The sequence below is a fragment of the Nerophis lumbriciformis genome, linkage group LG34 (assembly GCF_033978685.3).
Source record: "Nerophis lumbriciformis linkage group LG34, RoL_Nlum_v2.1, whole genome shotgun sequence".
NCBI lineage: Eukaryota > Metazoa > Chordata > Actinopteri > Syngnathiformes > Syngnathidae > Nerophis > Nerophis lumbriciformis.
Window position 1 is genome coordinate 14178541 of NC_084581.2, and position 21582 is coordinate 14200122.

At 41.8% G+C, this 21582-nt stretch overlaps 1 protein-coding gene across 14 annotated transcripts in view; it reads left to right on the forward strand.

Annotated features, from left to right (window-relative positions):
* Positions 1-21582, forward strand: part of afdna (afadin, adherens junction formation factor a) — a 112414-nt gene that overhangs the window by 81765 nt on the left and 9067 nt on the right. For all 14 annotated transcript variants that reach the window (XM_061929226.2, XM_061929215.2, XM_061929222.2 and 11 more), the window contains 12 exons: positions 1070-1150; positions 11407-11472; positions 11541-11614; positions 14436-14554; positions 16061-16261; positions 16335-16426; positions 16600-16794; positions 18610-18736; positions 18815-19205; positions 19267-19520; positions 19595-19806; positions 20228-20407. In XM_061929226.2, the coding sequence (XP_061785210.1) occupies positions 1070-1150; positions 11407-11472; positions 11541-11614; positions 14436-14554; positions 16061-16261; positions 16335-16426; positions 16600-16794; positions 18610-18736; positions 18815-19205; positions 19267-19520; positions 19595-19806; positions 20228-20407 (1992 nt within the window). The remainder of the gene's footprint in view (positions 1-1069; positions 1151-11406; positions 11473-11540; positions 11615-14435; positions 14555-16060; positions 16262-16334; positions 16427-16599; positions 16795-18609; positions 18737-18814; positions 19206-19266; positions 19521-19594; positions 19807-20227; positions 20408-21582) is intronic.

Here is a 21582-nt window from a genome sequence, read left to right on the forward strand (position 1 = left end):
GGAGTATTGTGTCAACTTACAACTTAAATTGCCAGGAGACGCTAGCAGATGTACTACCCCCACACAGGGGGAGGCGCCTCCTAGAGAATGCTGCCCTGGGCAGTAGTTAGAGGTGGGAATCTTTAGGCACCTCCCGATTCAATTACGATTACAATTCAGGAGCTGTAATAAACAGTTAAATTAATTCCCGCTTTTATTAAATTAATAGAAATGTGTGCAAAATTGGAACATATAAAAAATAAAGGAGTTGGTCGGATCTCTTGGTGAGGTGGCTCGCTGCAGTCAGCCAAATTTTAGAAATGTCTGCATTACCTTATTCACTATAAATAAATCGATTATCTACGTTTACTAATCGATTTTATATTCGGCCATGTCCGAATTGCGTTGACTCTAAAAATTGAGCAGTTGCCCATGTGGCCATCTGAGTATGTGTTGACACTGTTACTGTAAATTGCATGTCACACTGGTAAAAGCAAAGCTTTTCATTTGTTGTCTTGTGGCCGTTATTTGGCTGCCAGCTTCCCGTCAATCGCACAGCCACACACGACGATGTGACACAGTATCGCAATACACACGCGCACAAATTCAATGCAGACATTCTTTTATGTTATGATATATTTTTCACAAGTCTGACACAAGCCTGTTGATGTTAGCTGCCACTTTTGAGGAATTTTTTTCTTGTGATGTGGTAAAGATTGGTAGCTCTCAGTCTGTGTCTCCACACCCAGTCACCCAGCCCTGCACATTTTAGTGTGCGTGCGTGCGTGCGTTTGGGTGGGTGGGTGGTTGGTTGTGCATGTGGCCAGCCATGGTGTGGTTTTCATTCTTGACTCCTCTCCAGCAACCACCGGTTCGCCTGTGGTTTTCTCCTTCCCACCTTCTTCACTCCCACCCAGCCTCCCTCCATCCTCTCACTTCTGTCTTCTTCGTCCCGCCGCTCAGTTTCCCTCCACAACGTTCCAGAAGTGCATCTGATAGCCTGAGGACTTTGCTCGTCCAGGCACTGAAAACGGCCCCCACTGGTCCTTTATTCACTCTTTGTCCTTCTTGTGTGCATTTCTCCTTGCAGCCAATGAGGAAAGACCCAGAGGTCGTCACGGTGACCCTCAAGAAGCACAATGGCATGGGCCTTAGCATCGTGGCCGCCAAGGTAAGACAAACCCCAAGCTTTTCTCAAATATTCTTGTAATAATAAAGAGCTGGAAACAAATGTGACAGGAAGTCCGCAAATTAGCAGAATGTTGTTGAGATCTGGAGCATGCGAGAATGTTGAGAGTGAGTGACTGTTTTTAAAATGACTATTCTAACTGTTGAGTCTGACGGCCGCCCAGAGACTAAACAGTGAGCCCAAATAAGAAGGTTCTGGATGGTTCTGTTTAGTTTGCCACTGTAGTGAGCGCATAGCGTGGCGTTGTTAAAGTGGTGCTGTAGATCACTGTCTTCGTTAGTAAATACTCCCAAAGTTCTCTCATACAACACCAACTCATCAGCTTCACTCGTGTTTATTATTAACACAAACATCACAGATTAAAGTGGAGAAAAAAGCAAGTATTCGTTTGATTTAAGCAGTAAATCACTGCAAAGTTCTTTCACTAAATATTTGTTGTAATAGGCTGTGGTTTGATTCAGAAATGTGTTCATGAAAACCATGAGGCCCCACTCACGGAGGCGACTATTCTTCCCAATCCAAGCTTTCCTCAACTTGAAAGCATTTCATATACTAAAGATTTGACTGCACAAAATATTGTTTAACTGAAGTGAGGCTCTTGCTGGATGGATAACAGATGTGCACGGTGGCGGCATCTAGGGGCTATAGTCTTATTTTATTCAGGGTTCCCACGTGTTCTGGAAAAACTGGGAAATTATTGTTCAATTTTCCAGTTATGGAAAGTATACAAAAAATGACAAAAGAAAATTAAATGGCCTGGAAATGGTTGTTATTTTTAGGAAGGTTTAAATAGAATGGAATTGCTTGGTTATATATTGAACTGTTTGCACTGCAGAAGAGTGTCCGCCCTGAGATCGGTAGGTCGTGAGTTCAAACCCCGAGTCATACCAAAGACTATAAAAATGGGACCCAATACCTCCCTGCTTGGCACTCAGCATCAAGGGTTGGTATTGGGGGTTAAATCACCAAAATGATTCCCGGGCGCAGCCACCGCTGCTGCTCACTGCTCCCCTCACCTCCCAGGGGGTGAGGGTGATGAGTCAAATGCAGAGGATAATCTCACCACACCTAGTGTGTGTGACAATCATTGGTACTTATTATTATAACATTTTATTTAGATATTGAGTTATATTTATGTCAATTTGTTTATTTGTGCAGTGTGTATTGTAAATTGAGATGAAACTATACGCATATAAACGATCTGGATCATTGCAAGTTAAAACTGTAAGAAAGAACACTTGCAAAGAATCAGGAGATAAGAAAATAATTTCAGGTGAAGAGTGAGAACTCTGTTAATGTGGACAGAGGTACGATTATAAATTAATTAACCATGGAAGTAATGCATTCACCCTAAAACTTTAATTGAGAGGCCAAGTGACCTGGTGGAAGACAAGAAAGAGCCACTTCTTCTGGCCAGTGTTGCTTATAAGGAGGTTTTCATCCTGGCTTGTTTGTCCGCAAGCAGGATTATGCAAAACTGATTATGAAAGGTTAAAATTTGATACTTTGTCTAAGGTCTGTTTTACTGCATGAAGGCTGTCGTGTGGTCTCTTCTACCTTTGTTCTCTTCCTCAACACTTCTCGCACAAAGCTAAGATGTAGAGTATAAATATAAAACCTCCTTCCTGCTAATGGAAGCGACTTTCCTGTGTGGCCTGTGTCTGTTGTGTGTGGGAAGGAAGGATGTAGTGTGGAAGCCTTCTTGCAATGTTTATTTTTCAAGCAGTGTGTGTGTTGAAATGTGTGTAATGGGAATGCCAGGTAGAAGGAGTTTTGTCCAACAGCTGCTTGGATTCTCCATAAACTGGGCTGAGCTCTGTCCTCTTATATAACCGTGTGTGTTTGCGCGTGCGTGCACGTACATGTTAGTGTGTGTGTATGTGTGTGTGTGTGTGTGTGTGTGTGTGTGTGTGTGTGTGTGTAATGTGACTGTTGGGGCAGCAGCACTCCCCCTCAGTCTGACCAGCCGCCGTCCCAAGCAGACATTTTGCCTCCCGATCAACACCTGCGTTTCTGCCTGTTTTTTTTACTCGGAGTGGCATGTGGAGGAATTTTGCCTGGCTTCGGAACTTTTAAAGGAGATCTTGCATCTCGTAAATGGGGAATTTACATAGCCTATAGCATTACTGCCTCCTGTTTTCACAGGTGTTTGACTTGTATCTGCTCAAGCTCAGCTTTAAATATATATATTTTTTTCTTCCTGTCTGAGAGCTTTTGGACTTGTCGGTGCATGCTAGCAAGTTGCTGTAGCGTCTGGGATAAGTACGCGTCCCAATCGGGACGACCCAGTGTAAACTGGTCTTCACAAGCAGCAGGCGCAGCATGTGGTTCTCAGTGGTGGGCAAGAAAGACCAGGTAGGTGTGTGACACAACTGGTCCTTTTAAACGAGTAAAGAGTGAAAGTGTAGCTGTGTTGCTTGAATGAAGCACAGATGTGCATGTTGATAGTTCGCAGGTTTAATGGCCTTCTGGGTTGTCTGTTTGCTTTAACGGCTGCTCTGCTAATGGTTAACCCAATGCGCACACAGCATATGTGCACTTTTACAATTGATTCATTTGTTTATTAGTAGTAGTTTCTTGAGTGTTCACTGTGCATGCAACACATTGGCTCCCCCTTTGTTATTTTATGAATGTTGTCGTAGTGGAACCTGCATGGTTGCTGAATGAGATTTGTGGGCTTATTAAATATGATTGAAATCCATGCAACAGTGTTCAATTGATGAGATTCTGCATTGGTCACACAATAGAAGGCAGAGAAATACTGCACGTGTAACCTCAAATGCTCAATTTGTGTATTTAAAGTGTGTGTTTGTTTGTTGACTGGACATGTGGAACAATGGCCGTCCCCTTCCTCGTGAGGTCAGCAACAATCAGGGGATGTATGGCGTTCACTCAAGTCGCATTTCCTGTGATGCGAAAGCCCTAAAGTTGTGCACGTTTGCTCTGGGTATGTTTATTTTGTCAGTTTATTAGGTTTACTTTGCACTGCTGTTATTTTCATTAGTTTCACAGGAATTACAAGTGTAGGTTATGGGTTTTGAGCCCTCTCAGATATGGTAACATTGGGTGTGGCTAATTGCTCATAGCCAAAGTCAGGAAAATAGCTAAAAAGCCTTCAGGTACAAACATGCTCCTGTTTTACCACAAATAGACAAATATGTATTTAAATTATAAGCAGGAATATGCCTCGCGTTCGCTTCATGACTTTATATCGTGACACCGGTGCTTTGTGCAAAGACTTGATGAATCAGGTGAACCCACAAAGCGTTTGCAAACACTGAGGCTTAACACAGGAATTTGTTTGACTGGTGCCAACATTTCTGTTTGGTCTGCTTCACCTCAACGTGCGTTTCGGGCAATGACTCCTTCAGACGGCCTACAAAGTGTCAGCTGACACAAGTCATTACCTCAAATTGTTTCACTGAAAACAATAATAATACACCACAGGCCTGGCAGCTAAAAGGTGCGCTTTATTTCCGGTATCAGGACACCTTAAAGATCCGGCGCCAAGCTGCCCCAGATTGTCCAACTTTCTTGTATGTGCGTGCGTGCATGAATTTTAACATGCTTTTACACAGATTCTGTGGACTGTCTGCTAATAATCTATTTCTCACCTTCATAAAGCCTCCTTGTGGCCCCCGTGATTATCCTTAAAAATGATTTAAACTCATTAAAAATCCCTGTGAGCATATCATGGTGGTTGAGGGAATTCCTCTAGTTTTTAGTGTCTGACTCTTAAATGTCCACTGTAATGCACATAAGATATGAAACGATGACAATGATTTATTGTCATCCTCAACTTAATGTCACACACAGGAAATTCATGCCAGCCTCCTTATTGCATGCAACTCACACACACACACACACACACACACACACACACACACACACACACACACACACACACGCACGCACGCACAGACTTAGAGGCAGACAATCGGAACATTGTGGGTCAGTTAGTTAGCAGCTGATGAATGTCTGTTCACATTGTTCATTCAGAAAAGTAACTGTTACATTTAATATGCAGTAATTAATAACTTGTAATGAATGCAAGAGACCATACTTCCATCTTAGACGCGATATTGTTTTGTCTTTATCACCAGCCAACATTAAAGTCATTGTTTAAACTAGTTTTCACTATTTCCCCCTAATTCAAAGACCTCGTCCGGCAGTTACAGGATGTCATGAATTGCCTTAACAATACAACAAAGAATTGCTTGTATCGTTCAAGCAATTTCTTCCCGGAAGTGAAAACCAGTGGTGGTCAACCAAGCTATGATGGTCATGCACTCTCCGAGTACACAAGGGGTTTATAGCTTCCTGAAAAAAGCAGATAAGAGCACAAAATCCAACTATGCAATGTAAAGATCCCTATACTTTATTAAAAAAACAAAGACTTGTCGAGTGATAAAGAATTATTAGTCGGTGGAGTATTCAAACATATCGAACTATCGTGTGATCCAGACGTCATTCTGATTCTACACAACACAACAGATGAAAACTTGGAAAAACATGGAGGTCTACAACTTCTTTGTGTGTGGCTGAGTCAAGGAAATTGGTATTAAGACTCTCCCGGATAAATATGCATCGTTTTTGCTCGGCTAAGGTTGCATTTCATGATTTAACTTTGTCTACTGCCATGTTTGTTGACTGCCTTTGGTGTTGCAAGCGCCGTTTACGAGTACACGTTTTTCCCCATCTTTATCAAAATATAACTATAGATGTCAACATTGTGTATGTGCTGAAAGCTTCATTTATTATCGTTCCCTTTGGTAAAAGCTAAACTCTTTTAGGTTTTGCTCATATTTTTTTATTTTATGTAGACTTGCCGAGTTGGTGCTTTATGAAACACTTGTAGCAAAAATGTGTTTTAAGAAATACGAATAATATCAAGATAATATACTTGGTAAATAAATGGGAAATACTAAACGTTAAAAGTATATCAAGCAAACACAGTGGTCACTGCAAACTCATACATTATTCGGCTCTGCTTCCTTGTACTGGAGTGTGTGGTACTTTAGTTGTCGTCTTTCTTAAAATTTTGCACTCTTCCGACCTTCTTGATTACAGCAACTCTGAAGATACGTTTATCCTTTTAGCGATTTTAACGGTTCGTACAGCCCAAAACAACGCAAGCATAGGGCATTTTTCTTCGAGGAAGGCTAAATGGCACCTTGTACCAATTGAGAACAGACGCTGGCTTTACCACCACGCGTATTCAATGAGCCGGACGTGAGCCGGACACTACGTCATTTTGAATCCAAGCAATACACATTAGCACCTCTGAGCCTTGTTCACGATAGACTTAGGGCCAGTCCCAATACACCCCCAGCCCCACTTTTTAGCCCTATCCCTACATTGTGTGTGTTTCTGTGAAGGTAGTGGTGTCCCAATGACTCTTTGCATAGACTTAGACTTAGACTTCCTTTTTATTGTCATTCAAACTTTAACTTTACAGTACAGATAAGAACGAAATTTCATTTCATTAGCTCATGGTAGTGCAGGATAAAAAAGGAATAAGGTGCATATATAAATAAATAAATAAATAGGTTACTGTACAGATAAATATATTGCACTTTTTCACATGCGTCCACGTTTATGGATGTGTCTTTTTTATTCCAGCGAGTTAATCCATTTTGGGGGGAGTTGAGGGGATTTTTATGATGCGTTCAAGAGTATTACGGCCTGAGGGAAGCAGCTGTTACAGAACCTGGAGGTTCTGCTTCAGAGGCTGCGGAACCTCTTTCTAAAGTCCAGCAGTGAAAACAGTCCTTGGTGGGGGTTGGAGGAGTCTTTGCAGATTTTCTGAGTCCTGGTCAGGCAGCGGCTTTTTGCGATCTCCTGGATAGGAGGAAGAGGAGTCCTGATGATCTTTTCCGCCATCCTCACCACTCTCTGGAGAGACTTCCAGTCTGAGGCACTGCAGGCTCCAGCCCAGACAGAGATGCTATGCTGTTGGTCAGCAGGCTCTCTATAGTGCCTCTGTAGAATGTGGTGAGAATGGGGGGAGGGAGCTGTGCTCTTTTCATCCAACGCAAGAAGTGCATGCGCTGCTGAGCTCTTTTTACAAGAGCTCCGGTGTGTAGGGCCCAGGTTATATTGTCAGTTATCTGCACCCCCAGGAACTTGGTGCTGCTTACCATCTCCACCGCTATGCCGTTGATGAAGAGTGGAGCGTGGCTGTACTGGTGTTTCCTGAAGTCAACGATGATCTCCTTGGTCTTGTCGACATTCAGGACCAGGTTGTTGGTTCTGCACCAGTCAATCAGATGTTTCACCTCTTCCCTGTAGTCCATGTCGTTGTTGTCACGGATGAGGCCCACTACTGTCGTGTCGTCCGCATACTTCACAATGTGGTTATTAGTGGACCTGGCGCAGCAGTCATGGGTCATCAACGTGAACAGCAGCGGACTCAGGACGCAGCCCTGGGGGGAGCCGGTGCTCAGGGAGATGGCACTGGAGGTGGGGAGATGGCACTGGAGGTAGTGGTAGTGGTAGTGCATGTAGTGGTAGTGGGCATAATGAGAGTGAGGCATTTCAGATGCTACTCGCTCAGGCAGGGGCAGAGGAAATTCCACACTGTTAGGCTAAAATACAAAAAAATAATGCTAAAATATTAATACTATAAAGCTTTGCGAATGTGAAAACATTAACGCTACATACTAAAGGTGGGAATCTTTGGGCACTTCACGATTTGATTACGATTACGATTCAGGAGCTACGATTCGTTTAAAAATTGATTATTGATGCATCTTTAATTTATGTATATTGATGCAGTTTTACATTACTTTTTGTTTTACTAAATAAATGTATTAAATTCATGGAAATGTGTTCAAAACTGGAACATAAGTGCCCTATAATAAAGGAGCTGATCGGATCTCTCGGTGAGGTGGCTTGCTGCAGTCAGCCAAATTTTAGAACTGTCTGCATTATTTTATTTACAATAAATAAATAGATGATCTAGTATTGACGTTTACTAATCGATTTTATAATCGTCCATGTCCGAATTGCGATGCATCTAAAAATCGGTTATTTCCTACTACATACATTCAAAAAATTCACAAGAGACAACAGTCGTAGATGGCAGTTTCTTCTCCGTGTAGTTCTTTGTTTATTCATCAACCGAAGCATGATGAATGAAAAAAAAGATCTCAGCCGTTAACTCCATTGCTACCGGGTTTGTTGTGTAATGGTGGAACTAAGGGGTTTTACGATACAGTGCTACAAATAAAGTAGTGCAATAGTAATGAATTAAAAACGGTACTACTGCCTTTGGAAAATACCGGTAGTTATTTTTCATCCACATGTGCTGCCGTGTGGCGGTGACATTGCTGAGCCGCGGCACATTTGTGTGTCAAAACGCACACACTGAGCGCATACAAGCAGAAAAAAGTGTCAAAAGGAATAATGACCAAAAAAACAGCAATTCTACTGGTTAATAAAAAGGTTGTGTGAAAGGCAATATGGAGGTATTTGGGTATCTGTGTTGGCCCTGCGATGAGGTGGCGACTTGTCCAGGGTGTACCCCGCCTTACGCCCGATTGTAGCTGAGATAGGCTCCAGCGCCCCCCGTGACCCCGAAGGGAATAAGCGGTAGAAAATGGATGGATGGATGGGTTACAAAACAATAAGGATTTTGGTTTAAACACATAAGCGCGGCGCTGCTTTAAAACACGCCTCGCCAAATGTGTCAATATAGCGTTATCGCCTTTTCTTTAAACTTAATATTCAGATCTGCACAAGGAGTTTAAAGAGTGCCAGGTAATATAGTTAACAGCCTCCCTTGTGCACATATAGATACAAAGATGTTCAAACAGCTACTGCCCACGTAACGTAAACTATCATAATGCAAGTGAATTGACTGAATTGTGTAACAAATTCGCACTCTTTCATTTGTTTTATCCTAAACAATGTGTGCTTTACCTGCTACTTGTTTTGTCTGTGTCGCCTTATTGTTTTCAATATTTACTAATAATTGTATTTGTCTTAAGGCACAGATCAAAATTGGCAACCATTAATCATGAAGCATTTATTACAATGTCAAAAAAGCTTTTTATTCTATTCTAACCTATTTCGAGATTATTGCAGGCTATATTTAATATGTAAAATAATAGTAAACTGTTTTTTGAGTGGAATAAAAAAGCCCATGTGTAATGTGCCTTTTAATTTTAATTCCAGTCTTTTAAAATTGTTTATTGGGTGCAGTAAGAAAAATCCATCCATCCATTTCCTACCGCTTGTCCCCTACGGAGTTGCGGGGGGTGCTGGAGCCTATCTCAGTTGCACACGGGCAGAAGGCACTTACACCCTGGACAAGTCGCCATCTCATCGCAGGGCCAACAAAGATAGACAGACAACATTCACACTCACATTCACACAGTATGTGAATAAGAAACATATGTTTTAATAATATGTTTTATCATAAAATGTTCTGTTAAAATGAAGCCAACAATTACATTTTTTGTGGTCCTCTTTATTTTGAAAAGTATCGAACAGAGTTAAAATAGGGCTAGGGTTAAATGTACATTTTGGTACCAAAATATTGGTGTTGGGAGAACTCTAAGTGGGACGTATGCGCAAACATAACTATATATAGTCACTTTACGTGCCCGAACGTAAACTATGCAGTGACGTAGCAAGTGGTGTCCCAATTGTGCCCTAGGCCTTAACACTTTGAAGTGAATGTTCAAATATTATTTGAAACCTTGCCTGTACAGTTAATGATACTGACAGATTGACCCTGAACTTTCATTATTTTCTATGAAAAAAGCTTCACACCCGAACAGTAATTTGCTCATTAAAAATAAGGCTTAAGTAAGTAAAATATGTCAAGTTCTACAATTCTATACCGTATTTTTCTATAAGTCAGTTTTTTCATAGGGTGCGACTTATACTCGGGAGCGACTTATGTGTGAAATTATTAACACATTACCGTAAAATATCAAATAATATTATTTAGCTCATTCACGTAAGAGACTACACGTATAAGATTTAATGGGATTTAGCGATTAGGAGTGACAGATTCTTTGGTAAACGTATAGCATGTTCTATATGTTATAGTTATTTGAATGACTTTTACCATAATATGTTACGTTAACATACCAGGCACATTCTCAGTTGGTTAATTATGCGTCATATAACGTACACTTATTCAGCCTGTTGTTCACTATTCTTTATTTATTTTAAATTGCCTTTCAAATGTCTATTCTTGGTGTTGGGTTTTATCAAATAAATTTCCCCAAAAAATGCGACTTATACTCCAGTGCGACTTATATATGTTTTTTCCCTTCTTTATTATGCATTTTCGGCCAATGCGACTTATACTCCGAAAAATACGGTACTAGATATATTTTAAGGTTGTCAAAAGATTTTGTGCTTGTCTTTGAACGTGTGGTTGCTTATTTGGGCTTGCTTTCCTGTCCCCACCCAAACACGAGTGTGGCAGTAGGTATTTTGTCCTTTTCTACACAACTCCAAGTGGGACTTTTCCGACTTTCCACCAGTACCCTGAATGCAGCATTAGTGTGTCAAAATGTATCTCAGCGTCAAAGTTTGTTCAATAATTCTCAACCCGTAAGAAGCACATTAACTTAACACCCAGATCGCAAAAATGCTCCCTACCCCTAACAGATTGAGTAAAAGATTAAGATGCAGGTTTGTAGTGAGGCTGACCTGTTTTACATGACCTGCACACTCGGTGCAGTGTCTGCAGCTTTGACGAATGGCAGCAATTAGATTTCTTCTTGATTTTATGAAGCCCTTTATAGACTTGACGCCACTTCATGTCCGGCTGCATTGCGTGCACCAAGCTTTTTAATTCGTAAATGTTCTGGTTGTCTTATGACACACACACAGATAAACATTTTAAGATGTTAAAGACAATGTGGTGATGTAACAAAAACAGCTTATTGTTTAAACGGTGATCCCGCTATGTGGCGTCCAAGCATTTAGTTGAATTGTTTTGAACAATATGTCATGCTGATCTTCTTTGGAACCTCCTGACTAAATAGCAGATAGTTTTGTTTCCAGGGCTAAACAAATAAGAGAAAAGTCTTAAAGTTGTTGACTCTGATGTGTGGTTGAACTTGTTACCTCACATAAAAGACACTCACAGCTCAGGAAAGCAATCCAGCGCTGCTTTGTTCACTATCAAACTTCCAGGAACTTCTTGTGGAATTTGCGTAGAGGAAATCAGAAGGTGGCGCTGTTTCATATTGATGGTGTGTGTTATCTTGCAGGGCGCCGGCCAGGAAAAACTGGGCATCTACATCAAGTCTGTGGTCAAAGGAGGCGCCGCCGACATGGTCGGTATCACATTGATATTCAACCCATGCTGGAGAGCATAAACTGACCCTCTGTGTCTTTTTCACAGGACGGACGTCTGGCAGCAGGAGACCAGCTGCTGAGCGTGGACGGCCGCAGCCTGGTCGGTCTGTCGCAGGAGAGGTAAAAAAAACGAACGCTCGGCATTCACATAACAAGAGCACATCCAGCAATGAGCTGACGTGAGTCACACCCAGGAGAAAAATGTCTCCTTCAAACCACACTTTGCTTCTTTGTGGGCACTGGAAAATAGGAAGAAAAATGTATGAAACTGTGTGTGGAGAAGTAAAATGTAATAATGACGTGACATGATGACCACAGCCTTAAAACCTCAGGCGTGGGAAAGTCTTTCTAAAAGTTTATTGTTGTTAAAAACAAAAAAACACTTTGTTTTGTCACATAAAACCCTCTTTTAGTGCCTCTGCTTTCAATATTTCTGCTGTATTTACACATTCCTTCACACATGGAGAGCCATAATAAGCTATTAAATAACTTTCAATGCGTAGATGATATCTTGAAACAGTCTGGAAATATATTGTACATTCAATGACTACAAATAGGTATAGTGTTTAGTTAATTGCTTATAGTGTGTCTTCCATGACCATGGCATGGCGTTGTTGAGTGAATTACAATAGTGGCTGTATCGCAAATGGAATACACGTTAATATGTATATTACAGTACATGCCTATGGATATTCTCATTGTATTATTTTCAAAATATTGTACAGTACCTCACAAAACTGAGTGCATCCCTCACATTTCTGAAAATATTGTGTTATGTTTTCATGGGACAACACAGAATAAAAGGCAATTTGTTAGAATGTAAAGTAATCAGTGTGGAGCTTTTATATAAGTGTATATGTACTTACTGTCCATTGAAATGATTGCAACAAAAGTGAGTACTGTACAATAGGGCTGTCTTCAATAAGAATTTCCATAGTCGAATCTGATTTGTTAAATAGAAAACTTTTATTGCAAGGCCACAGCTAATGGGAATCCACTAGGGATGTTACGGTATGAACATTTCTTATTATGGTTATTGTGACCAAAATTATCAATTTTCAAAAAGTACTTAAACTGAAATCTTTTAACCAAGTTTTATTTAAAAAAACGCAAACAACACATTCAAAATGATTTCCTTGGTAGAAGAAACATTATTGTAGATAAAAACGCTGTTTCATGGACCTCAAGTAGAAATTGAATGCAACACAAGCATTATAAATAAAATAATATAGCAGGAAAAAAAAATAACATGAATAAAATAAATGGGAAAATTGTGCAAGATAGCACTTTATGGACATAAGAGATACAAAAATAAAAACAAATGGAAGAATTTTGAAAGATGGCACTTGATGGCCATAAGACGTAACTGCACTTTTTGTCCATATAGATAAAAATAGTGTTCATGTATGATATCTAGTCTTACACATAGGGCTGCATAATTATGGCCAAAATAATAATTCTGAATATTTTTATCAAGCATCCCAGTAAATAAACTAAAGACTTGATAAACAAGTTGTGACAACGTTCCCGACACATCGCCTGCTGCATGTTTCCTCACGTCATTAACTGTCAGTCACAGCAGCTGATAGACGCTGTATTGAGAAAATAAGAGCAACATCAAATAGTTTTCTCCTTCGCTGTATACTTTTAGTGTGAGACAAATGAGTCTGTCTCCAATATTGTCCACACCTGTAGTCATCTAAAAACAGCAGTGCGCTCTTAAACGCACGCCCAGACTCCACGGAAATGAAGCGAGGGAAGATGAAGATAAACCAAGCACTTGGCTCTGTTTAGTCCGAGGGGAAATCTCCAGAGCAAAGTCAGTGTTGTTTGTCCGCCATGATTTTCAAGCCAAACGACGCTAGTGCTCATGCGCCAGCGGTGCTGTGACTTAGTTTCCTGGAAGTAAGCAGTGTTGCCTAAAATGCATTAATAAATTAAGTTTTTTCAGTAATTACAAATTTAAAGGGTATTACTAATCGTCTGGAATTTTACTGCGGTTTATCATTATACCATTTACCCTTAAATCTCTATAATCCACACAAATAAACATATCTTATCCGTGACTTTTACCGTCAAAAGGGCTAAAACACTGAGATATACAAAAGGACACGGCAGAGATAGTTTCATGAGGTCCTTAGATCGGCCCCGCCAGGGTTGGCTTTAGCTCTGACAGAGCGCTGAGAAGACAATCAAACTTGACAATCTAAAGCACAGGGGCAAAAACTTTTGCCTCCAAGGGGCCAATAGGCCATCGGCCAAACAGAGATTTATTTTTTATTTTTTTTGTCCTGTCCAGCTACTCGGGCAAATCATATTGTTGACGTATATGCCCATATTTGCTGTACAGATTTACTTTACAAAAGAGCAGTGTGGGAATACTTTTCTTGTTGCCTTATTTGTATTTGACTTTATTAAATGGATTTATATTATTATTTGGCGCAGCTGGACCGGAGCAGTAGGGCATAGAAAGAGAAAAAAAGGAAGACAGAGGGGGAAATTGCGGGGACAAGAGGGAGGTATAACAACCACAACAACAACAACAACAACGATTTTAAGCGTGAAACAACTAAATGTAAATCATAAATAATAAAGTTCCGTTAATTAGTGCAAATAACATGGATAGATGGCAACTAGTTAGCCTTGTGGACATGCTATTAATGATTGTGTGAGCTTAGAAGGGGTTAGCATGAACAAGTAATACATTTGGGAAGCCAATCTTTTGCGGGCCAAACAAAACGATAGTGCACTGCATTTTACTGTACGTTTCAGTGCGAACGCACTCGCGCACTCATTTTTGTCAATTTTAAGGTCTGAAATTTCTCACTTAGGGGTTTTCTCAAAACGCAGCATTAATGCATGAATTTTCAAATCCAGTTAGTCCTCTTCCTCCCATGTCATTGGCAAATATTTGTTTTTCATGGTCGCCGTACAACTCCAGGGCGGCTGAGCTGATGACCAGGACGGGCTCGGTAGTGACTCTGGAGGTGGCCAAGCAAGGCGCCATTTACCACGGCCTGGCCACGCTCCTTAACCAGCCCAGCCCCATGATGCCTCGAGGTGAGCCCACCGCTTAATGTCTGCTTTTTGCATAATGTTTAAATGCTTAAAACTTAGCATTCACCATAATGTTTACAATGGCGGGTCACTTTTATTGTTATAAAGTGATGACAAGGTCGTACTGTTTTTTTGCACGTAAGTGTGTTTTAAGAAGCGGGAAGTCTCCTTACAGCTGTGACAATGATGGGTTTGTCAGCGCAACACGACCTTAAATTGCGCTGAATTGTGCTGCAGGTTAAAGTAATAAAGAGTCCGAGGGAAGAGCCAGCACACACTGAAGCTCTGTAGTCTCTCTGGAACGCCGTGCTCGTTCAGGGTAGCAGGTTTACCGGTCGTCTGGCTCCAGTTGGAATGTGACCCTCCACTCATTAAAGAAGATCGCTGTACAGACTGGTGTGCGGTCTGACACAACGTTATAGTGAAAGGAAACCAACTGGCACGGAGTGACACACAATATGTATCTTTTGGAAAGCATTCTACGAAGACACTTTATTAAAGCACTTTTAAGATTTGAAATAAACCACAGAGGAAGTTAAAGACTTGTTCAGGAATGTAATAGGGTATTACGCAATATGGACAAGTAACTGGAAGTGAAAAGTGCAGACAATGTGTAGTCTTTGCAGCTAGAATAGATTCCATTCTTCTACAAGATTTTGAGGTGTGTCTGTAGATCACAGGTAACTGATGTTGGTCATGTGACTCACCATCGTTGGTCTAATTCAGGGGTCCCCAAACTACCGCCCGCCAGCGTCCATAATCCGGCCCGCGCGTAGTCCAAAGTAAAAAAAAATAATAAAAAAAAAAAGAACTTTTTTTTTATTTTATTTTTTTATTTTTTTATCTGTCCTTTTTTGCCTATCCATCAATCCATTTTCTACAGCTTGTTACTGGGTCTCCTAGGCCAGAGGTCGGCAGCCCGTGGCTCCGGAGCCGCATGCGGCTCTTTGATCACTCTAATGCGGCTCAGCCGCATACTTGCCGACCCCCCCATGATTTTACCGTGCCTCTCCCGGAAATCTCCCGGGGCAAACATTCTCCGATTTTCACCCGGCACTGACTTAAACGTCTTCTACAACATGTCGTCGCGTCCGCTTTTACACCATGCTATCTGCGTGCCGGCCCGGTCACAGGTAGTATGCGGCCTCTGCTTACACACGTAAGTGACTGCAAGGCATACTTGGTCAACAGCCATACAGGTTACACTGAGGGTTGTGATATAAACAACTGTAACACTCTTACTAATATGCGCCACACTGTGAACCCACACCAAACAAGAATGACAAACACATTTCGGGAGAACATCCGCACTGTAACACAACATAAACACAACAGAACAAATAGCCAGAATCCCATGCATCCCTAACTCTTTCGGGCTACATTATACACCTCCGCTACCACCAAACCCCGCCCACCTCAATCGACGCACGGGCGGGGGGGGGACTTTGAATTCTTGTGACTGTATCAGCCACTAACAGCATCACTCCCTTTTCATCTCTTAACGTTCAGCATCAGACAGAGGTCGCGAGAAGAACGGCAAGATGCGTCCAAAGAGCGAAGGTTTCGAGTTGTACAACAGCTCTGGGCAGAACGGCTCTCCAGAGAGTCCGCAGCCCGGCTGGGACTCTTATCCAGAACCAAAGAAGATGAGCGGGGAGGATCGGCTTCTCAAGAACCGGGCAGACCACCGCTCCAGTCCCAATGTGGCCAGTATGTTTAAATTCTTTTATGCTCTTTGTGTTGAGACTCTTTTACAGTAGACACACTGTCTGTCCCTCATTAGATCAGGGCCAGAGTCCCGCAGGAAAACCAGTCTATCCCGGCGGTCCTGGCACCAAGATCACGTCCGTCTCCACCGGCAACCTGTGCGCTGACGTAAGTGCCTCTTGAGGTCGTGGCCAGCGATGTCCTTGTGAGGAATTCCTGCAGTTTAGAAGAGCATAGAGTGCCACTCTCACGCCAATGCTCTTGAGCTCAAAAAAGAAAAAAAACATTTTCATCAAGCTCAAACTGTAAAGTAGTGAGTCGTTTCCTTTTGTTGCTGTCAGGATGAGCCTTCACCACCGCGTCCGGAGGCTTACCCCATCCCCACTCAGACCTACGCCAGGGAGTACTTTACCATCCCAGCATCCAAAAGCCAGGATCGTGTGGTAGGTTCCGGGCCAGGTGCCTCGCAGCACTGGCATGGCATGGAGGACAGAGAACGGCTCCCCACAGTGGACAACATCCACAACAGCATGCAGGTAAATAACACCTTACTTGGACAGGATTTTGTATCTATATATGTGTGTGTGTGAATATATTTTTTATACTATCTTCGGTATGTAGCTCTCTGTTATATGTATGTAAATATATCGGAATCTATAAGGTAGAAGAAATTGGCCACCTGAGCAATTGCCCAGGCAGTATGTTCTAGGAGATGACGCAAAGATGAGGGGAAATAAAAAATGTGTACCTGTTTGTACTTAGCACACAGTAGTGTGTTAGGCTAAGATTTGTATGTAGGTGTTTAACGATAGATCGATTTATATTGCCAAAATCAAAGAAAACCAATTTGTGCTCGGCTCGTTGGCCTTCCAGAAGATATATATCGATTTAACTAGGGATGTCCGATAATGGCTTTTTGCCGATATCTGATATTCCGATATTGTCCAACTCTTTAATTACCGATACCGATATCAACCGATACCAACCGATGTATACAGTCGTGGAATTAACACATTATTATGCCTAATTTGGACAACCAGGTATGGTGAAGATAAGGTACTTTAAAAAAAATAATAATAAAATAAGATAAATAAATTAAAAACATTTTCTTGAATAAAAAAGAAAGTAAAACAATATAAAAACAGTTACATTGAAACTAGTAATTAATGAAAATTAGTAAAATTAACTGTTAAAGGTTAGTACTATTAGTGGACCAGCAGCACGCACAATCATGTGTGCTTACGGACTGTATCCCTTGCAGACTGTATTGATATATATTGACATATAATGTAGGAACCAGAATATTAATAACAGAAAGAAACAACCCTTTTGTGTGAATGAGTGTAAATGGGGGAGGAAGGTTTTTTGGGTTGGTGCACAAATTGTAAGTGTATCTTGTGTTTTTTATGTTGATTTAATAAAAAAAACTAAATATAATTAAAAAAACGATACCGATAATTTCCGATATTACATTTTAACGCATTTATCGGCCGATATTATCGGACATCTCTAGATTTAACATTGATTTAAAAGGTAATTAATCGATTTTATGGATTCTAGAAAATAAAATATTGGCTTAAGAACAGCAGACTTTTTATAAAGTTGTTTTTAGCACTTTTTAAATAATTAAAGACCGTAAACTTAAGCGAAAAGATTCAAGATGCCGCTCCCCAGAGGTAGACGTCGCAAAGGAGTCCAAGCCAACTTTTACTTATTTTTCTCGCCTTTTTGTGCAGAGCTCGAAGGACATACTCTAAAAAGTTTTCTTTATTGGGCGACCTTAATAAAGCTGAGAGAGCACAGCAATTTCGGACTTGGATGCCATTAAAGCCAGAAAGGCCACTGACTGTAGTTATGTGTGCACTGTTTATATCTGACTATGTATGTTTGTTTATTTCGAACATGGAAACAAGATTACACAATAAGACAGCACAAATTTACACTGTCACACAAAGTTGAACATGTCCAAAAAGGAGTCAGATGAATTTTACACCTTCTCCATTTCAAAGTTGTACTAATACTTTTGTTCACCTCCTGTATTTTATCTGTAACATAAATATATTCATAATAAATAATCGTCAATGAATTCAAAGTAATCAAGGAGTTATAATCCACATGAACAAATGCATATATACAGATTGTAGATGGTTGCTTATACCTGATTTATTATCAAAGTTCAAGATTCTTCGCTGTACTTTGTAATTACTAAGTTTAGACTGTTTCTCAGAACGGAATATATTAGTACATTTCTTGAATTGTTTTGCCATTCTATAATTCAACTCCATACACTGTAAGTTTTAAGTGTTGTAGGTGCATACAGATGCTTTACGATTTATTTAATGGTCTTCTAGCGGGTCAACCACTCACAGGAGGACATGTACCCTCCCCCTGGACTTATGAGGCCAGATGAGCGCATGCAGCAGCACTACCAGCAGGAATACCAGCACCGAGACATGGACTACCAGAGGGGACCACCAGGTAAGAAAGTTGGATCAACAGCAGACTTGGGTTCAGGTTCTCTTCTGGATGTTCTGATAGCGTTTTGTGTGACTTCAGGTGTCGGAGGACCAGACCACTGGGGGCCGCAGCAGCAGGTTTCGTCCTCGTTGGAGTCGTCGACATCTAGCCAGGAACACCTTAACTTCTCAAACTCCTCCACGTCCTCTGGCAAGAACCAGAAGACAGGGCCCGGTCGGTGGAAGACGCCCAACGCTCCTCACTCCGTGCCACCGCACTCGGTCCAGCCGCCATCCCGTTCCGACCTGCCACCTCCCCCTCCACCACCGCCCGCGCCTTACCCTGATGCCCACGACCTCTACGAACCGCAACCTGAGCTGCCCCTGCCGCCGCCGCCTTCTGCGTCGGCCCAACAAGCAGCCGACCGCAAAAAGCGTGAGGAGCAACAACGTTGGTATGAGAAGGAGAAAGCTCGTCTGGAAGAGGAGAGGTACTAAACATGTCTTGTTTACTTTTTGGATGATTATAATGTTGATGATGATTTACTACAGGGAGAGAAAGAGGAGAGAGCAGGAGCGGAAGTTGGGTCAGATCAGGGCTAACCCTGTCATGCCCGTCCAGCCTCACAACAACGGAGGAACCATGCCGCCTCCTCCTCACCACCATCAGCCCCCTCCAGCCTCCATGGGTCCAGCTCAAGCCTACGCCCCCTCGCAGCCTCAGCTTCCTCCCTCCAGACCGGAGAAGCTGGCCAGCCTTCCTCGCTCATCAGTCCCTCCCGCTGCCAGTATCTCCAACCCCCCAGGTAGCACGTCTCCCTCCTCTGGAACACTAATCCAAGTTTTTAAAACCTTTCTGCTGTGTGCATTGCGGCCGCAGGAATGGACACGGTGATCAGAGATCTTCTACCACAGCAACAGCCTCGCACCATCGAGAGGCGAGACCTTCAGTATATCACCATCAGCAAGGAAGAGCTGACCAGCGACAGCCTCTCTCCGGACCCCTGGAAGAGGGATGCTCGCGAGAAGGCCGAGAAGCAGCAGCAGCTTCACATCGTCGATCTCTTGGACAAAGAGATCCAGGAACTTCAAGTTAGTTACGGGACACAATTTAAGGACTTTAACATGAAAAAAACGTAATGCTCTTCTCAACGAGCTGCAGGTTCTGCTGTAAGCCCTTCCCCCAAGCACAGTGTTTCTAAGCATCTTTGTTTTTCGCTCATTTTTTGTCTCACCCTCAGCGATCATAACAATACAATACAATACAATGCACATGCGTCATGACCAAATATGCAAATTACATTTCGCCTCACACTTAGTTGTTGTTAATATGTGGAAATACAAAGCAAGTAGGGGTGGGGCAGTATCAGATATCGAGATTGTTGATGCAGTTGTCCACTCTATCAGTTACCACGTAATGATGATATCATTGTCAAACTGTCACAATATATAATATCTAATTCGATATTCCTACCCCTACTTACAAAGTCATTGGGAGTGTTTCACCTTCCAGGCCAAGCCGGAGCGTACAGCAGAGGAGAGCGACCGCCTGAGGAAGCTGATGCTCGAGTGGCAGTTTCAGAAGCGTTTGCAGGAGTCCAAGCAGAGCGACGAGGACGAGGAGGAGGAGGATGACGAGGATGTGGACACCATGATGATCATGCAGCGGCTGGAGGCCGAGAAGAGAGCCAGAGTGAGTGGGGATGGGTGTGGGGGCTGTAGTATTTTTAAAAGAAAAAAGCTTGTATTGACTTGTGTTTGAGCTACAGTAATGGGGAAGAGGACACAAAACACGTGTTTGTGCATCTGCAACATGCTTCTGTCATCGCTTTGCCATGCTCAGCTGCTTCAATTCGATTGGCTGGGGGGCCGGATGGCAGCTTGGCTGGCTGCCAATGAGATGTCTCACTCCTAAAGAACTTTGTTTATTTTTTCGCTTATACAGTGGGACCCGCTTATGTCGACCAATTCATCAAGTCCTGCTCCACTTTTTCTTCTGACTCAAAATATTTTCTGTCCCAAATAAATCATTTTCAAGCATAACAAAGGTTAAACTAAATGAGTAGTATTGGCCGCTAGATGAGACCAAACCAATAGGACAGTGCTGTTCAGTATCGTGGTCACTGATTGGCTCAGGCAGGCAGCATTACTACTACGAGATGTAAGGATGGGTACCAAATTCGGTACGCTCATAGGCACCAATCGAAGTTCATCTGTACTACCGAATACTGATTCACGTAAAATCGGTGTCATATTTTAATACATTTTTTGCATTTGATGTCATGTCTGGCTTCAGCCTTGGCACTGGCTCAAGCACTTGAGAACCAAAGGGGTCATGTCTAGAATAAATTGGTTTGTTTCTGTCCACACACCACAACATAACCACAGTACTGTCTAGTTATATGGCATCAAAATTTGCACGTAGATTTCCTGTTCAGTGTAAAATAATCTTCAAAATAAAAGCATGGCAGTGTTAATCTGGAATCCACAACCACAACAAAATAATGCACCTATTTAATTTTTGTTTTGGATTATTAGCCACCGGAAGAAATATTTGTTGTTTTGTGAAGGCTTTATCGTCTTTGCATTTGAGACTTACAATGACATTTTAGAGTAGCGACTCTAATAGATAAGAGTGTAAAATAATAAAACAGAAGACTCTAAATAAAAATATTTACAAATTGCAAAAACAAGAATCTTTTATTATCACTCCTTCTCTAGATGTAAGTGCAAGCAATGGCGAGTTTTGGTTATGTCGACAACTGCTTACGTTATGGTTAGTGATCTAAAGCGAGTGGCGTCAACATAAACGTGTTCCACTGTACTGATTCTGTGTTTACGGATTTCCTCAAATGGTGTCTTCTTTCA